Source organism: Glycine soja, chromosome 11, assembly GCF_004193775.1.
Source record: "Glycine soja cultivar W05 chromosome 11, ASM419377v2, whole genome shotgun sequence".
NCBI classification, from domain to species: domain Eukaryota; kingdom Viridiplantae; phylum Streptophyta; class Magnoliopsida; order Fabales; family Fabaceae; genus Glycine; species Glycine soja.
The window spans coordinates 47,526,075-47,546,380 of NC_041012.1; the positions used below are offsets into that span (position 1 = coordinate 47,526,075).

Below are 20,306 nucleotides of genomic sequence, written 5' to 3' on the forward strand. Positions count from 1 at the left end.
AATGATATACACACACACACACACATATATATATATATATATATATATATATATTCAGAAGACTAAAATTATTTTTCAGTAAACGTGTAATGTGAAGCAATTATATTTATAAAATATTTAAATACAAACTAACAATAAATATATATTTTTATTTTATCACACAGAATACATTTATTATTTACTAGAGTTTTATTTATTCGAGAAACCTCAACTCAAACTACATGTCTAGAGAAAACTCGAATTTATCACCTAAAATTGAATTAGAATAATACTACGCTAGTCAATTCACCTATTATTTAGGATATGTTTGTTTTATCATTTCACTCTGTTAACATATATTTCGATGCATCATCTTGTGAGAAATAATAAGTTGTTACTTCTTCTTTAACAAGATTTTTGTAGCTTTGCAAAAAATCAACAAAGTTAAATTTTTTATTGTGATATTGTTGCGGAAAACTGTAACATCGTTATAACTATTTTGTTTAGAAAGAAAAAAAAAAAAACCGGTGTGAAAATTTCAACGTGTCACTATGTGAGCGGCTGGTTGGAAAGTGGACAAAAGAAGGTTTCGATCAGTTTCAGTTTGAGACTTCACAGTGTGGATAAGCTTTTCGGTTGTGCCTTGTTTTCATTCCAACACAGTTTGAAAGCAATGCAGGTCACCTATGATTTTTGTCCTTCGTAGAAGGACACTTTCTCATAGCCACGATCTCTCTCTCTCTCTCTCTCTCTCTCTCTTGCGTTGCATTTCCATTTCCAGTTTCCACCCATGGCTGCTCTCACTTCTCTCTCTTTCTCAGCAGTGACTCATTGCTCAGAAAGAAAAGTAACCCTTTCCTCCACTCGTTTTCTCGCTTCCTCTTCAGAACTCTTTGGGTTCCGAACCGATTTCTCGTACCACTATGTTGGTGTTCGAGCTTCCAATTCTGCGTCTAAAATGGTTGTTCAATGCATGTCTTCTGCCACAGGTTAGTGTATTTGAAAAATCGTTTGTTAGAGTAAATATTCTTAAGAGAAAATAAGTTATGCATTGATAGTAAAAAAATAATTTTACTATTATTTAATCACAACCCATAATGTTTAATAAGTTTATTGATTTTTATAAGTCATATCAACAGCTATTTTTGGTTCTATACGTTAAGTTTGTATGTTGACTATGTAAATTTTGTTACACTACTGGCAGTGCATTAAAATTAATCTTGTTCTGTTATCAGTTGAAAAAAGAACGGGAAAATATGTACACTACACAGTCTAGATTGGTTATTCTCATATCTCACAATAATTTAGTGTTGTCATCTAACTATCTACGCATATATGTGTTTTGGTTACATTTTGTGTGACGTGCATGATATTTATTCTCACTTTAATATCTTCCGATAATTGTTCTCACCTCATCTCTCGAAATCATAAAGAACATATAATCTTGTTTTGGAAAGGAAAAGGTTATGCAATCTACATTTTATTGGTTTCTTTCTATTAGTAAGCATCCCTGTTCAGATGTACCAATGCATGGTTAGGCGTTAAGCTGATCAAATTGACACGAACAGAATTTAATCATAGTGCATTATAAAGGTTTTTTATTCATTCAATGGTGAATTGTCAGATTCCCTAGCACGCAGGGGCTAGTTAAATAGTTGCAACCGGTAAAAACTGCGTGCGATTTAGGCCTATATAATAATTTCCTGGGTGAGTCTCTGGTGGCAACTCCAACGTGCCAATTCTGTCAATTTTACAGCATGAAATTAAAATCAGAGTGTACCAAATTTAACTCAGGAAAACATGTTTTGGTTACCCTATGTATGACATGGTGTGAACAGTTCCACGCTAGGTTATTTCATGGCTCAAACATATTCTGCCCAAAAGGGAAGAATGAATAGCAATCGAAAATTTTATGTGCTTGCATGATGTGCAGATGTTCCTCCCACTGTTTCTGAGACAAAGTTAAATTTCCTCAAGGCATATAAGCGACCAATCCCTAGTATCTACAATACTGTGCTGCAGGAGCTAATAGTGCAGCAACATTTAATGAAATACAAGAGATCATACCGCTATGACCCTGTGTTTGCTCTTGGTTTTGTCACTATATATGATAAACTTATGGAAGGGTATCCTAGTGATGAAGACCGAGATGCCATCTTCCAGGCCTACATTAAGGCATTGAAGGAAGATCCAGAACAATACAGGTTAGAACATTGTGTAATTATTGTTTTCTTTATCTTGTTTTTGTGATTCCTGCTTCAAATCATTAGCAAAAATGGAAGAACTATTATCAGTCCCATCTTGAATAATTTGCATTTGAGATTAATTTTTTGAGTTTAGTTTATATGCACTAACAATCCTTTACAGCTTCAACCAATTATAAATAATGATACGTATAATTTTAAGGTAACTTTTGTAAAAGTCATTAAACTTGTCATATATGTCAATTTTTTTATTGAATGATAGTATAAAAACTCTTTACACTATTCGTATGTAGACTATTTTCTCTATTTTTTTTTATGTTACATTAAATGATGTTTTATACAGAATTGATGCACGAAAGTTGGAAGAGTGGGCTCGAGTTCAAAGTCCAACTTCTCTTGTTGAGTTTTCATCCAAAGAAGGAGAAGCTGAGAGGATTTTAAAGGACATTGCAGAAAGGGCTGGGGGGAAAGGGGAATTCAGTTATAGTCGTTTCTTTGCAGTTGGACTCTTTCGTCTAGTTGAGTTGGCAAATGCCACGGAACCAACAATTTTGGACAAGGTTAACCAATTCATTTAAGACTTATTATTATTATGACTTGGATTTATTCAAATACTCATTTCATTACTGTATTTTGTTTTTGCAATTTGAAGTTGAAGCTACCAAGTCTAGTTCTCACTTCTCATCTACACATGTTTTAGCAAATTACAAATCAAGAAATTCCAACATATTTTGAAGTGCTTAATAGATTTTGCCTGATAAGTTATCATCCAAGGATCGCTCTCATATCATGATTGTAAAAATTTCTATTTCATACATCCAAATGAATCTTTGGTGTTAACATAACAGCTTTGTGCGGCTTTGAACATCAACAAAAGAAGTGTCGATCGGGACTTGGATGTGTATCGTATCCTGCTTTCAAAGTTGGTTCAAGCAAAAGAGCTGCTGAAGGAGTATATTGACAGGTATGCACCAAACCCTTCAATGCCGTTCATTTGTTTTTCTCTGTTCTCATGGCTTTCAATTTGAGATACAATTGGTGAATGTAAAAGCTTCTACCAAAAAAATTCTAGACATTGCCACAAGTTTGAATTTGCAATTATATTAAATATATGTGATACATGATGATCATATCAGGTTTGAACAAAATTACCTCTTAAAGGACACTTATGGTTTCTACTAAAAAATTGAATTTATGTTTCAACGCGTAATTTAAATGAGATGTTTTACTTGATCTATTCGAGCTTGCAGTTGTAGCTCTACTGAGTGTCCATTTGATTTAGAATTTGATAAAATTGATTTTGAAATATCGAATGTGATTGAGATGTGTGCTTAAATTAACCCGACAGGGACTAAGTTCTTTAGTTTTAACACGACTGACATTCTATCCTAAGTAGCCCCCTTTTAGAAAACATGAGATGAGATTCCACAAGTTTTTGGTAACGAACTGGCAAGTGAGATCAATAATCTCAAGCTCACATTTTATTTTACTTCAAAGTCTATGTAGTCCTGAACATAAATTCTTGTACTAATAGCTGTGACAGATTTATAGTTATAATAACTTTATTGTTTTCCTCAACAAAGTTTTGATTCGTTGAAATGATATTTTGCTTCAGGGAGAAGAAGAAAAGGGATGAAAGGGTTGAACCACAAAAGGCTAATGAGGCCATCACAACATGTTTGGGACAACAATTGCATGGTCTGTAGTTATGGTCTTCTGAAACAATCTCCTACTCAAGACTGACTTCTTATTCTTACATGTTTTTCTTGTTGATCCTTGAGTTGGATAAGGCAAGTCGGAACTTCTATCATCTTGATTTTGCAGGATTTGAATCATCTAAATGTGCAGAGTACATTTCAAAGGATAAAACGTAATAACAATTGTTATCAATGATTGAGATTTTAATAAAAATATGTGTAAAATAAATTGAAATTTATTACAATCTCAATCGTTGATTAATCAGCAATTACTATTCTCTACTTTATTCTATGTAGTGTACAATTTAGAGTCAACAAATCCTTGATTTTACTTATTGTACTTGTTGTAAATCGTAATCTTTGGTCATGATGGTGATGCACCTAAATCTTGTTTCACTAAACCCACAATTAATTTATCCGTCCAACTCGACTCGTTGGCACAAATGTATTTTGTGGTTCTCAAACGCAAGACTGATAGCCTATGTTGTTGTATCTATCACTAAAATTTTCACATTTCAATGTGTATCACCTTTCGCATATCGCTTACATGGTAGGAATTTGCTATCACCAATCACTATTCTTAGTGTGCACCATACTCCTTTTATTATAATGGTAATTCACGGTCTTCTGTTTCTTTCTTACCGACACTGGTGATGAATTAAATTTGTTTGAAAATTCATGTCATGTAGGATTTCTATTACCCATGTGAACATCTGTTTAACATCGTCACAACATATTTAAATAAGGGTCTAAAATGCCATGTTAATTTTGTCTAAGGATCAAAAGCTAGAAATTTTTCATATATAAACTAATCTATAACACCAAAATAAATAAGCATAAAACACCAAAAAAAACTAATCTATAAATGAATATAAAGTATAAGGATTAAATAATTAATTTCATCAAAAAAAAAGAAACTTACAGTTCTACTTAATTTTGTGGAGGAAGTAATGTTTTTCGAAAGTTTTTTTTTTAACAAATATACGAAAAACGGTGAGTTTCTTTTCTTTTTTTTGCATCAAAAGTAAATTATAGTTTTATACTTTTAGAAATACAAAATTTTGGAAGTATTCTGTCATGCCATGCTTTAGTCTCGTGAAGAAGGAAAGCAATAAAAAGAGAGGAGTAATAAAAGGGTGATGAGATTTTTCCCAATAGAAGAAAAGTAAATGGTAAGAGAAAGAAATTATTTGATTGAAGCGTGAGGATAACAACTTTAGTGAGGAAAGTAATAGCATCAATATGCAGCATAGTAATCCCCATTTACAGAAATAGATATATATTAAAAATAGGTATGTATTTCTATTTTCAACTGGACAAAAGTTTACAACAAAGCAGTTGTTGCATCTCAATTCTAAACAGGTAGTATCTGCACAAACGTTTATATCAAATGAATTATTGCATCTCAATTCTTAATTACTATTCACATGTTTACAGACATAACGCTGCTAGAATAGATCAAATAGGTGATACAATTAAAAGGCAACGAACAAATATTTATAAAAATCCTATTAACAGCTAGGCAGACAATGTTGTCAAGTGCATAACTCTGAAGAAGAATGGCTTTCACAATGAAAGACCTAACTAAGATGAGCATGGTCCACCTCGTCTGGGATTTTAAATGTATCTGCCGTGCCAAACTTCCGGAATTCATCTGCTTTAGCTTCTTCGTCATCACTATCATCTTCCTCAACATCATTATGGTGTGGTGATGATGGATCATTCACACTTTTGGACTTGGAATCATGAGTGGCGAGCATGTTAACCTGGCCATGGAGAGAAATTTCCACCAAAACTGTATCATTGTCAACTGGGAGGGGTTGGTTCCAAGGTTCCCCATCAATCCTCATGAACGTATACTCTGCTGCACCTTTGTGAAACTCAAAGCGGATTCTGTGTGCCTAGTGCCAAGATAATTTGAAGCCATTTTAAATTTTAAAATCGAAAAAAATAATAGGTACAAAAACTCACAACTTTGAAATCAAATTTTAGAAAAATATTTCAAAAAGTTTGATTTAGAAAGAAGAATGTGGCCTGAGTATCAAAATGTACAAATGCAAAAGTGTACCCACATACCTGAGCAAGGCGAGTTCCATTTCCATTTGGAGCAAGCAAAACAAGGCCATGTCAGGCATCTCTAAAACCAACCACCTCTATAAGGCCATCATCTACATATGGAGGTGTCAAATCTCTCTGTAATGTATTGAATCAAGATAGCATACTTAAGAGTTTTGGTTGTTGACAAAATAATTGCATAAAAATATTAAAGACTATTAGTTATTATTACTACCACTTGTACTTCAACTTAAAACTAATAGGGAAATTTTTTTTACAAAATAAATCATTTCAGAATTAGCTTAAGAAGCTTACATCACGCCGCTTCATCCTGTTTGGTGTACCCCATGGATTCAATCCACCAGAAAAGCTAGGCAAGTTAAGGCATACAATTGACCTGATGGTGTATATAAAATGAAAAGAGTGTTAATAAAACATCAGATCTTTATTCCAGAAGTAAACTGGAGCAGAAAGAACAGAAGATGGACATAATGGAAGTTGATTAAATGGCTTTTTAATCCCAAAAATATCCATACTCAATAAGGTGCCGATGTGACGAGACAGTAATCATCAACTAAACAAGAGAAACATCAATAAAAGCAAAAGTTCTGAAAAACGTGAATAGACATGATATAACAATAAAATTGGAAAGCTATCAAGCATAGTTAAGTGTGGCTTTGGATCTTTGGTAGTTTGAAAATCCAGGAGTTTACCCCCTAACCTGAATTTTTTTAGACATTCACTTTTGTAGATATATGCTAATGAGCCTGTAGCTCAATGGACATTGGCCCAAGTTTTAAGACTTGCATGCTGTTGACATCAGAGGTTCAATCCACCACTGCACTCTTTTTCCTCTTGCCTACTCAACTGTTTATACTTCCAATATAACAAAAGAAAAGGTCATATATGAGTATATAAAATGATATACCTGGAAGGAATATGCAGGTCTTCCCAACAACCATGTGTTTTCATGACTTTTACTTTGCAAGATGTGCTATGTTGCTGCATTCAAAGATCAAATTACATTTACTTAACTGGTTAAGTAACAAATATATATTAAAAAAATGCTTAAGATGGACCTATGAAGGATTGATATTGTGAGTAGTTTTTGGGCATATGCATGTACAACTGACCAATCTAAACCAGCATTAAAAATTGATAAGAACTACAGATAACAAGCGACTAAAAGCCAAACCAAACCATCTGACTCAACTGAAAAACTGGTGAACCAGCCAGTTTGTCACTCCAAACAACTCAACTGGTGGAGCATATAATTGCTCACATATAAGGTCCATTTATGGATTGCTATTATTTATTTATTTAGTCTATATTGTTAACAAGTAACAACTTTAGGTTCTTGATGGTGACACTGTACAAAGTAGTTTCAAATTAACTAAAGATAACAAATTCATGGTTGGATGGAGAACTCATCATTCTGAAGACTCATAAGCCAAAATAATAAAATTAAATTCAAGATATCCTTATATTTAACTAGAGAACCAGTTGCAAGGAGTCAATTTAACTAATTTTCATAAACAGATTTCCAATGGGACTCATAGCATATATTACAAGCATGAACTTTCATGAATTTGCATGGCCCTCTAATATATACCTAGTTACATCAATTAGCTAATTAGGTTAGCTGGTTGAAGAAATAAGTCATGCTGCCTATAAATAGAAAGAGAGATTGAGAGGAGGAGTTATTCAAGTTGTGACTAGGGAGAGTCTTGGATCTCTCAATGTCACAGGAATTTGTGCATTCTTTCTGTTAATCAATAACAGTACTTTCTTGGTGTGTTAAATCTGAACCAGTTTCTATCATCCTCCTATATTAGATGGTTTTGCAAATTTACTGCAGCGGAAAAAAAAAAACCTAAAAATCATAAAAGGAATTCTTTGTCCAATCAATCTACACAGACTGACCTGGAAGGAGGAAGGAACAGAGGAGCAAAAAACCATCCTTGTGTGCATCCAAGCTTAGCATAAGTACTCTATCATGATTAAAATCAGAATAAAATCAATCACAAAAATAAGTAGATGAATTACATCTCCATGGGCTAAAAGATCAAAACTATATAGGCTTTCCAATCAAGAGTGAGAAAATCAAAATAGTATTGTTATCAACCTTCAATGTCTATGCAATGCTTTTATGTATTTACTATGATTACTACCAAACAAAAGCATACCAGATTGACCAACTGATTTTTGAATTTTTCAGGATTCATTTTACGTTCAGAATGAAATGCATATGAGACTTGAGCATCCATTCCTACAATATGTAGTCATGAGAACATTATAACAACAGTTGAAGTAGGATAGATTGATGAAATGAGGAAAAAAGAAGTCCTTGAATATATTCTATTTCCATGATCAAAATATTCTAAGAGATGCTAAGAATAATCAACACCAATGATGAAGGTAACCAATGAATTTCACTTAATCAGCATACTGACATTACATTATACAAATCATGTCTCCATCATTACAAGTTCATACTTTCAGCTTACATGATGTAAGTTTTCTTGCTAAAAATAATTTAAAATGGATTTTATATTGTCAAAATCTGATGACCCAAGGATGTGAAATAGACAAACTTAAATATTATAATGAAGTGTCAACTAAATCAACTAATCGGAACATGGAATTATAAAGTCAGCAAAGGTAAAGTTAATGTTTAAAAGAACCATGAAAGGTATTGTTACCCATGCTGAAGTAATTCCAAAATCCCCCACGAAAAGTATGGCAACCTTCCTGAGGAGCAATAAGAAACAACAACAGCCCCTGCAAGTTTTTAATATGTGAAATCCATTAGTTAAAAGCAAGTATAAAATATTAAATATTCAGATACATGGTACTTGCTTGAGGAAAACAGGGCTCATGCCGATAAAAGTTCGAAACAAATCATCCCAAAATCAGTACAATTTAGTTATAACTTATAAACCCTATATCATCTAGTCATACTTTAAAGAAGTTGTCACTTATCATAGCTACGCTGAATTCCAGTCAAATCATAAAATATAGCATATGAAACTCAAGGTATCTTTCGTGAAATTCCTTAAGTTCAGAAATATATCTTCTAGTCACCATGAACCAGATGCAGATAAGATTGCAAAATAGTGAATAGTATAATCTTACCACATTAAGTTCATCTGCCTCAGATATATGATGGAAGGCATGCAAAGAATGTGGTAACTCAAGAGGAGGAATTGGATCACATGGACCATGTTTTGGAGCTCTCATCCGCATAAGAATGTGCCAGCTGAGGGTTCAGGAGTGGAAAACAAACACCAAGTATCAGCAATCAACATTTGTAGAACAAATCAATAAAAAAATTAATATATATCTTGAACAAAGAGTATCCATTAAACAGTAAACATATATTTACTTTGAATTAAAGGGCACTAAGGACATGGGGAGTCAGTAAGGGACAAAACGAAATCTCAAAAGAAGAAAAAAGGACTAATACTAAACTAGAAAAACCACTACTATGCCCCATATGAGAACAAAATAATGAACAAAAAAGAGTGAATGAAATAATAATGTTAAATAACAGCTAGCTTGACAGTTTAAGATTAACAAGGCATGTAAACACATGACAGAAGAATCTCATATTGAAGTGATATCCTCAAAATGGAAATTAAATTAGTACAGTAGATCATAAGCTTTCAGTTTGGATATCCGAATAATCAATTAATTTTACATTTACTGGTATTGCAGTGATCCCAACTACAATGCCTTTAACCCACAAAAAATCAATTAGGATCACAATCATAACCAGGCAACATACAAATACAAATCTATTACATTCAATAATAAGCGAGGCTGAAGAATATCCTCAATAGTAGGAAGGAAATGGAACTATAGATTAATAACCAAACTATTCAAGTAGCAGAAAAACAGAATAATACTCAGTTGTAAGATGAAAGAATAGAACCAAAATTCATTACTTGTCTATTTTCATTTCCTTAGCTTTCATTGCTTGATCTAGAACTGACTTGACCGCCTGTTCATCCGTCCCTGGGTTCTTCTTCCCCTGCAATAAAAAAGCAGCAGAAAAAATGAGTTCCATAGTTTTTTTAGTTAAAAAAAAATTCTGATAAATGTTTATCATCACAATCACAGCAACTACTGAACTCAAGAAAATTTCCTTCACTACTACTCAAAAGTGAAGGGCATAGTAGGAACCACAAATCTTCATATATATAGGGAAACATAAAAGCACTGCATGCTATTTTTATTTTATTTTTACTTCTAAAAAGTAAATGGTAGACATGCAAAAGTTCAGGAATAAACCAGCATAATATGCTTAATCTTAAAGATCATCCAATCAAACAAGGAGCAGGAATCAAAACAATTTAATTTCTTTTTTTTTTGGTGAAAAAACTAGCAAATCACTGCAGAGTCAGTACAACATTTTACATGCACTTCGAACTTTCATTAAAATTTAAAAGTACATAAAATAGAACTGTAATTTCGTACCCAACCAAATGCAAACGGTAGATTATTCCCTGTGCCCAACGGAACCGTGGCTATGGGTGGCGGATGAGATAACTTGAGATCACAAACAACTCCGGACACTTGGGTCCTTCGATATCGATGTTGCTACCTTCAACCACGGACTCCGACACGAGCACGTGGCCCATCCGAAAATCTCTGTGTTTGATGAAGGAATTTAAAATAGAAATTTTAAATTTTAACAATTTTAAATACTAAAATATTTTTATTTTTAAAATTTTATATTTAGATAAAAAAAATTATATAATTATGAGATTGAAAAAAAATGAATAAAAAAATAAGAAAAAATATAATTGATAAAAGAAAATTGAAATTCCAAATTTTTATTGATTTAAAATTCTATTTTAAAATTTTAAAATTTTAAATTCTTAAAAAAACATCCAAACAATGAATTTTAGATCGCAGAAATTTAACTTCTTTCATAAATTATTTTTACTAAAATTCTATATCCAAACATATTCTCAACCAATTAGGTCGATGTCAGAAGTCATTGCCGCATTCAGCAAGCGCGTTTGCAACACGGAGATTCTAACAAGTGATTTCAATGCACCTGCAATGCGTGGTGACGACGAGGAGCGTTACTGAAACTGTTGTCAAATTCAGCAGTGTTCATTCAATGACAACACAAAGTGATTGAGCATCGAGAGTGTTCAATGTGTGTGAAATTCTGTTGGTGAAACGTGATTACTTACCTGGATCTGAGTGGTGAGGTGACGCCGAGTCGGAGAAAACGGTGAGGGCGAGTTGACTCGGTGTGATAAGGAATCGGAAAGGAATGGTCCCTTGCCTTGGGATCAAAAAAGGAAAGTGAATGATGACGTGGGCGGACCCTGATTCTATGCAACCAGAATTTAACGATTTCACGCATTAAACTAATCATAATCGTTGATAAAGATCTGACGGAGTATATTTTATCTCGTAAATTAGATTTCAAATATGCATCCGAAAATGTAGCCATGTGATTTTTCTTTGACGGACAGACAATCAACCATGATTTCTTATTGGACTTCCTTTCTTCATTCTCACTTCTCAATTTCCCCCACTAAGCTGTTCATGGTTTATATTGATTTTTTTTAACAAACAAAAGTTATTTAAACTAAACATAAAATATTTTGATTAACTTCCTTTAAGACATTTCAAGGAAATTCAAAAGGTGGGTTACCTTCGTTAAATGTTAAATGTGAATAGAAAAAAGTAATTAGATGGAGAGATTTTTTTAAGATAGTCAGATAATTTTTTTAATAAAAATTAATTATTAGTAAAATTGATATACTAATAACATATATAATAATAAAATAAAAAGATGAATTGTTTCTTCTCAACTAGGTTTTTTTTTTAAAAAAAATAATATTAAAATCTGATATGAAGAGTTTTACAACAATTTATACATATACTTTTTAGCAAGTGATATTTTCCAACATTGCCTTCCCCTACATACTCCATTCTGGCTTTAACATGGTTACGTTTTGATGAGTATTTCTGAAAATAGTAGTGGTTATTTTGGGGCATAGTAGTGGTTTTTCTAGTTTAGTAGTAGTCCAGTTTTCGCCAACAAGGTTCGCTCTACTCTTGTATTGAGTCGTGAACAAGTTCAGGAACTCAAGAAATGAGTCTCGATCTCTTGAATGTGCCAGCTACGATGATTCTGAGGCGTTACACATATCAACCTTCGTGGTGGCATGTTCCTTGGTTTGGTTTTGTATGATAAAATCAGAAGAAAGCAAAGTCAAAAATTGTGTTGCACAAGACAGTGATGACGATGAACTGTGCTACTTGGTGTTTCTAGCAGATTGTCGTGATAGTACTCCTGAACTTTCATTTCCTTCAAGGTACTTTGGGAATTGTGGAAATGATCAAGAGGAGTGAGGCCGTGAGAGAAAATGGGATCGTTGAGGTGGCAAAATTAAAGCTGTTGAAAGGAGGGTTAGAGATTTTAAGAGTGATGCTTTGACAAAAACTGAGACGTTGATGTCAGAATATAGAGTTATGGAAACCAGGTAAATCTGTAGTAGTAATTGCAGGCTCACCGAAACTCAACCTGTACCAGACTGATTTTGGATAAGGAGTAAGCCTAAGAAATCTGATGCAGTGCATATTGATGGATCAGGGATATATAATTTCTCTTTCTAATTGTAGAGACAAAGAAGGTGGAATTGATGTTGGATTGGCACTTGACAAGAGTCGAATGAATAGTTTCACCAAGATCTTAGAAGAACAACTTAATATTATGGCTTGTGAAGAATGAAGCATTGACCTATGCCATAGTGCTTTTCGGATTCTAGCTACAATGGTTTTTTTTCCTCCATCCATGGTCCCAATTTTTGGACAGTTGATTGCCGGATTTCCCTGTTTTTAGTATTTAACATTACATTACATATGTATTAAACATTACTTACAATATCCACCACAGCATTTTGCAATAAATCCAGAGGTTCACTTGTATATAGTAACTTGTCCTAATCTGTGCTCCAAGTAAAAAACACGAGTCATTGTCGAGAAAATCAAAGGCAAAGATGGCGGCTTGAGCACAGATGAGTCATCATTGTTGGTTCCACAATCTTCTTAGAAATTATATTGTTCTTCACATAGGAGGAACGAGGGAGAGTTGTTTAGTTCTGTTCTTTTTGGTAATGAAGCAAAAATATTATTACTTTTCAAGAGGATCATGCTGCAACTTGAACATAACAATTAACAGCCTGCGGAATAAGTTGTCGTCTTTAGTTTGAACCACACCCTAAATTATAGAAAAATTATTAGCATCCACATATTTTTTTTCTAATATCTTATTTTTATTTCATTTTTCTTTTCTTTTTTTCGCACGCCAATTAACATAAGCTTGTAATTCATCACTTTCTTTCTTTATTTATTTTCTCTCTTTTTCCATTATCATGCATGACTCTACTTTATGAATAAATCAATGAATATTAATATTTGCATCATAATGGTCTAAAAGTTGTTGGTACCATTGAATTACAACTCATTTTTTTTCAACTTTTCTTCCCCTTTATTTTTTTATCATTTCGGGTAAACATTCCGCAGTTCTATGCTCCTGTATTTTCGGATAGATTCGTGGGTTTGGACCCCTTAAATTAGGGTCTACTTAACATTTATATAAACTTAAAAGGTGAATTTAATTTACAATCAATCTTTTAATGATCAAATAATTTATTAAAATCATTACTACAACTTAAACAAAACAGTGTAATTTTAAACAAAACAGACAAATTAAAATCTAAAATTATTTATTAAATTATTGTAATTAACCTAATTTAATATTTTTTTTAGTTTATAAAAATACTAAAAATAAGGACAAAAAAGTAAAGTTTTTTTAATTATATGAACCAAATAAACATATAAACCATGTTTTAATTTTCTTAAATTCAAGGGCTAATCTCACAGTACCATATACATACTAATTAATTTTATTAAAAAAAATTAATACGATAAATTAATTTAATATCTTTTAGATAAAAAAACATTTTTTTCAAATTTTAATTAACTTCTCCAGTTTTAACTAATATATAAGTTTTAAAGTTAAAATTATTGGGCATTTTTTAAGTTAAGATCTTACAAATAGCATTTTTTTATAACAAAAATCGTGTTAGTGTATAATTATGATGTGTCGGTTCTTACAAGATAAAAAGGATGTGAAATGACTCACGTACGAAGTTTAGAATATCTTTAACTCACGTACGATGTTTAGGACAAAAAGGATGTGTGGGTAAAGATGTGAGCTTAAAAAATCTGATCTTTTACTGAAGAGAAAGTTAAGATCTCCAAGCATGGGGATTGGGGTCTATTACAAAATCTGCATATTTAGTAAAATTCTCACTCACTAACAGTGGTAAGGGAAGAAGAAACAGAACATGATGAAGGGAGAGGAAAGAGAAATGTGAGAAAAAGAAAAAAAAGAAGGAAACTCGAAGGGGTGTGCTCAATTTTTTTATTTTTGCTTTCTACCATCATTTGTCAGGGTTGACAAGTGAGAGTGTATTTGTTTTTAACGCTGCTAGTCACATACAGCATTTTCAACATTTACTGCACTTCTGAGACAAATTTTACCGTTTGCTATATTTGTAGGATGTTATTTTTTAATTAAATTATTGTTAAATTTATAGAAGAAGAATACTATTTAATTTTTCTTGGGCACATTACGATCACAATAATGATAAAATTAAAATTTTCTTACTTAATGATCTATATTTTGTATTTTATTATTTATATATATTATGTATTTTTCGTTGGTTTAATTTTAAGTTATAAATAAAAATTTTAATTATCAAAATATTTATTTTTTAATATTCATTGTTTAATAAATAAAATATTTATAATTAATTATGTAAATTTAATTTAAAAATAATTAATAAAATATATTAAGTGGATTCATTCTATGATCCACACAAATGATTCAAGATTTTAAGTTCAGATCTATTATTAGAATAAAAGATAAATGAAAATGTTAATATATATATGTGTGTAATATTATAAGATATGATTTAAGATCCATAGTTAATATGCTCTTAGAATTAGAATGGGAATCACGAGCATAAAGAAAAAGATAAATGGATGATTGGATTCGAAATGAAAAAGATAAATGGATGATTGGATTCGAAATTTTATTCAACACTTAAAAGCGAGTTAAGAAAGAAAAATATAAATAGGTAGACAATGTAATACAAAGAAAAAAAGAAATATAAAAAGTAAAAAATATTAATAAAATATATGATATATTAAAGTATTTATATGTATTATTTTGTAATATTATTCATTCCCACCGATAATTAAAGAGATGGAATCTAAGAATATATTGATGATGCCACGAGAAGTGTGAGGTGCTTAAATAAATAAATAATCTTCCCAATTCCCATTTGCAGGTAAATCATCTTTGTCCCAACACCGCAACAAGGTTTTGTTTCAGAGCCACAGTGCCACCAACATGGCTCAAGTGAAGATCTTAGAGCAAAGTGAAGTTGGTCCACCACCATGCTCACTTCCCTCAACCACCCTTCCCCTCACTTTCTTCGATATTCCATGGTTCTACTGCCACCCCATCCAACGCATCTTCTTCTATGACTTTCCCCACCCCACACACCACTTTCTCCAAACAGCACTTCCCATTCTCAAACACTCTCTTTCCCTAACCCTCCAACACTTCTTCCCCTTCTCCTCCAATCTCATCGTTCCTCCACAGCAACCCCATCTCTCTCACATACGCTACCTTGATGGAGACTCTCTCTCCTTCACCGTTGCAGAGTCCACCGCAGACTTCACCCTCCTCACATCAGATTCACCACAAGACGTTCAAAATTGGCACCCTCTTGTTCCCGCGTTTCCTACCCCACGTGTTGACCAAGATGGCGCACGTGTGTTCCCTCTTATGGCCATTCAGGTTACAATTTTCCCAAAGTCTGGCTTCACCATATGTCTCACCTTCAACCACCTTGCCAGCGACGGCAAGTCACTTCACCATTTCATCAAGTTCTGGGCCTCTCTTTGCAAAGCAAAAGGAAACACGGCTTCCCTTCAAACCTCTTTGTCTCTTCCTTCTCATGAGAGGGACAAAGTTAAAGATCCAAAGGGGCTTAAGCTCATTTACTTTCAAGAACTTGAACATCCTGAGTCCAGAAACATGGAGTTTGCGGGGCTCGTGAGAGAAGTCTCCTCTAACAAGGTTCGCTTCACAGTTGCATTGAGTCGTGAACAAGTTGAGAAATTTAAGAAATGGGTCTCTCTTAAATGCGCCAGCTACACTTCTGATGAGACATTGCACATATCAACCTTTGTGGTGACATGCTCCTTAATTTGGGTTTGCATGATTAGGTTAGAGGAGAGCAAAGGCAATTATGTTGCACAAGATTATGCTGAATTCTGCCACTTGGTGTTTCTTGCAGATTGTCGTGGTCGTCCTGAGTTTTCATTACCTTCAACGTACTTTGGGAATTGTCTAACCACTTGTTTTGTGGCTATGAAGAGGAGTGAGATAGTGGGAGAAAATGGGATCATTGGGGTGGCAAAGGCTATTGAAAGGCAAATTAGAGATTTGAAGAGTGATGCTTTGAGAAATGCTGAAAGGTTGATGTCATATTATAGAGAGTTAGGGAAACCAGGAAAATCTGTGTTGGTAGTTGCGGGGTCACCAAAATTGGGTGTGTATCATACTGATTTTGGATGGGGTAAGCCTAAGAAATCTGAAGCAGCGCATATTGAATCGTCAGGATCAATTTCTCTTTCTGATTGTAGAGATGAAAACGGAGGAATTGAGGTTGGATTGGCACTTGAAAGGATTCAGACGAATAATTTTTTCAACATCTTAGAAGAGCAACTCAATAATATTAATAAATTCTAAGGGAATCGTTCACGTTCTTACACAACCGGTATTTTCACGTTTTTTTCTTCTTTTCTTTGTTTGGTGGGTCAGTAGTTTTTTTCGGTGTTCTTATAAATATTTCATTTTTAGAGTGATGTGCTTGTAGTTCTTAATATGCACGGAGACTAAGTGGAGGGAGTGACGCCTCTGCTACTTTTGGCATTGGCTTTGCTTTTATTGTGGTTGTTGTACATGTAATTTTTGCGTTGTTATCCTTACTAAGTTGCTGCAATGGTGTTTTTCACTTTGGGCGTATGATCTGTCATGAGAATATGGAGGGAAACCGTAACAACAATTGAATCCTTTTGGGTTCAATTGAATCCTTTTGGGTTCAATTGACTAATATAGGTTTGGTTCACTGACTTTCCAAACTCCTCATTATACGGATGTTTCATGTATTTTGGTTCATTTTGCACAGGACCTTGCAAGATGCAAGGTAAATTAGCATTAGCCTAAGGCTCCAAAAATAAAAAAAATTTTAGGTCCCTAAATTTTTTTTTCATTTTCTCTCGAATTTCTCGTTGTGAGTTAGTTTCACTCTTTTTATTCTGCTATGGTGGAAGGAGGAACTGCGAAGAAGTGTTTTGGTTCAGTCTGGGAGTGAAGAGGAGGAGATGCTAATTAAACTTTTGATTTCCACTGTGTGGCTTTTTGGCTCTACGCGCTGAGGACTTAGGGTTTAAAGCACGCTCCAATGAGGTTTTGATTAGGGGTTTAAGTGTGGGACCCGCCACTACTTTCATTTAAGTGGATGAAGAAACGGTTCAATTTGGAGAATTATATGCTACTAATAAGCAGTTAATTACCATGAAACGACGACGCGCGTGGGTTTTGTGGGACCCGCACGGGGTTAGGGTCCGTTTGTGATGATGAAAAGTGACGGCTCTGATCTGTGTGACGCTGGGGTGCGTGGGGATTTGATGTGTTTGATTTTGAATTTTGCCACAGCAGACATGGGCTGAGAGAATCTCTGCTTGGATTGGAATATAATAATATAATTAAGATGATGTGGACTTAAATAAAGAAATATTATTATGTGTGTCAAATTAAAAGAGTTCATTAAAAAATTAAATAAAATGATATGGACTTAAATAAAAAAATATTATTGTTGATCTGTTAGAAAATAATGAAAATTATATTAGGTTAACATAGTATAATAAGGTTATTGTTTCAATGAGTGTCACACATAATTTTTCTTGTTGAGAGAATTACAAAGGTTTCATTGAAAAATAAAAAGATGGACACAAATTTTTTGTGGTATTAGTGTGAAACATTAAACAAAAATTCTATTATAAAAAAAATGTGTAGCAATTTTAACATCAACACCGTATAAAGTTGTTTATTTTAATTAGGATATTCCTCGGCAAAAAATATATGCTAATTTTTTAAGGTATTAAAATTTATTTAAGAGGTTGAGTTCTTTCAATAAATATTTTTCATATGTCAAAGTTAAGAATTAAATTCATGATCACATTTAAAAATTGAGGGTTAAGGGTTAAGGGACAAAATAGATTAAATTTTTTTATTCAAGTACTACAAAAATTGTAGATGAATGGCTGACATGCATGTAGTCCAAGAAAGAAAGGCAGGAGATCTTGATTCATATGCATGCTAGCTACCATAGTTGACAGGTTTTAGAGGAAACTATAAAACGGTTAGTTATTAATTATTGATCAACAGTTATTAATTATTTAGCAACACATGTTGATCCAAGTAAGAATGAGTTTGGTATTGTTTCGACCTAAAATCTCTCATGCATAACAACGTTTTTTTTTTTTATTTAATAATTTCACGATCATTTAATACATGTCTTGTCCTCAAGCTTTTTCTTCGTTGGTCAATGACAATTTTTTCTTGTTTGAAAAACTCATTTGTCATTGCATGTTACACATCTTATAAAGAAAGTGCCAATGGAACAACTCACATAATTGCAATGGATTACATATAAATAAAAATTATAACAAGTATTAATAGTTTTTGCATAATAATATGGGGAAAAAGCAGAGTAAAGCAATCTGTACTTGAAGTAAACGTTGCCATTCAATTACGCCCAAACAAAATTGCATAAATGTAAACAAGGGTCATCAACAACTTCGTCTGCTTTTGAAAGACGATGGGGCTAACGTGTTGAAGCTTTCTTTCACACCTTGCAGAAGAAAATCATCTCTCATATAGTTTTTATGGTTCACTAGCTAATTCTTTGTAGTAGAGTTTGTGATTATAAAGCAAAGAGAAGAGGCGTAATCATGACTCAGGAGTAAGGACAAAGGTGCACTTTTTGTGCTCTTAATAGCGTGAAAGCAGGAGCTTTCAAAATTCAAAACATTTTGCGTGGGCGGTGGGCGGTAGAAGGACCAGAAAGATAAGAAGAAAAATATATGAATACTTTCTCAAACCAACAAGGGAAAGCACATGGAACTTAGTTTATTCATTAGAGAATAGAAATTAAAACATTCTAAATCATATTAAGACGTGTGCTTTGAAAAAAAAAAAAAAAAACTAAGTCTAGTTACAGTATTAACCACAAGAATACAAAAAGTAGAATTCAAAGAGAGATCAGCGAGAAATCATTGAGTGTGGAAAAAAAAATCATAAATAAAACAGAAGCCTACACTTTTAAACGGGTCCGATACCAACTAAATTGGATCGACTTGGGCTTAATTTCAAATTGCAATTCAAAATCCAAAACAAAGCGATGTTGCTAGGTGCTAGGTGCATCCAGCGGTTGCACTCAACATTTTTTGTTAATATCCAAAATGCTCCTGACTTGTTATTCTTTTTTAAGTTACTTTTTTTGGCTGAGTGATGATCCGTAAGTAGATTTTTCACATATGGATCAACTTGATCCGTATGAATTATACGGATGAAGTTGATCCGTAAGTATGAAGTTCATCCGTATAAACTATACGGATGAAGTTCATCTGTATTGGTTTTTTTTTTTTAATTCCTTAAATTTTAATTTTTTTTAATTATTAATATGTTAAATTACTCATTTGCGCATTAAATTTTTTTTGCTATTACAAAATTTAATATATATTAAATTTTGTAATAGTAAATATTTTTTATTTATAAAAAAATATACGGATTAAATAATTTGTATGAGTTATATCAAAATTAATTGTAATAAAATTTATTATTTAAATTTACATGCATATTAAATATAGATTAAAAAATTTAGTGTTATGTATAACAATATTATTTATTTTATAATGTAATTGGTTTATTAGTTTAGTTGGTTAGACATTGTGCTAACAACCTAAAAGTCACATGTATCAGGGGTATTTTTGTTAATTCATGTAATATGCTTGGTGCACCTAACAACATCCAAAATAAAGTGATGTAATTCTACCGTATTTGGTGCGTCATGAATCACAAGGTATCTCAAAACATAGTGGCCCAGTTTCCTTTCAAGTCCAAAAAAAAACACTTTACATCAAGACATGTCAAAAAACAGTGCAGACTATATTCTGTATTCAAATGCCACGCTGG

At 32.7% G+C, this 20,306-nt stretch overlaps 3 protein-coding genes across 3 annotated transcripts; 2 read left to right on the forward strand and 1 right to left on the reverse strand.

Annotated features, from left to right (window-relative positions):
- The first annotated feature begins 612 nt into the window (after positions 1–612).
- On the forward strand, positions 613–4,399 carry LOC114373145 (protein THYLAKOID FORMATION1, chloroplastic-like). Its single transcript, XM_028330681.1, has 5 exons — positions 613–968; positions 1,913–2,183; positions 2,527–2,743; positions 3,032–3,147; positions 3,799–4,399. Exons 1-5 carry the CDS (start codon positions 770–772, stop codon positions 3,887–3,889), a joined length of 894 nt encoding a protein of 297 aa, XP_028186482.1. The 5' UTR covers positions 613–769; the 3' UTR covers positions 3,890–4,399.
- Positions 4,400–5,155: 756 nt separating this feature from the next.
- Positions 5,156–10,537, reverse strand: LOC114374298 (diacylglycerol kinase 5-like). Its single transcript, XM_028331926.1, has 9 exons — positions 10,415–10,537; positions 9,883–9,968; positions 9,071–9,194; positions 8,638–8,716; positions 8,122–8,204; positions 7,859–7,926; positions 6,251–6,937; positions 5,957–6,073; positions 5,156–5,781 (listed from the first exon to the last, which is right to left on the reverse strand). Exons 2-7 carry the CDS (start codon positions 9,909–9,911, stop codon positions 6,913–6,915), a joined length of 408 nt encoding a protein of 135 aa, XP_028187727.1. The 5' UTR covers positions 9,912–9,968; positions 10,415–10,537; the 3' UTR covers positions 5,156–5,781; positions 5,957–6,073; positions 6,251–6,912.
- Positions 10,538–15,291: 4,754 nt separating this feature from the next.
- LOC114373973 (coumaroyl-CoA:anthocyanidin 3-O-glucoside-6''-O-coumaroyltransferase 1-like) lies at positions 15,292–17,072 on the forward strand. The gene has a single exon (XM_028331551.1). The coding sequence runs from the start codon at positions 15,387–15,389 to the stop codon at positions 16,794–16,796; it is 1,410 nt and encodes a 469-aa protein (XP_028187352.1). The 5' UTR covers positions 15,292–15,386; the 3' UTR covers positions 16,797–17,072.
- Positions 17,073–20,306: the final 3,234 nt, after the last annotated feature.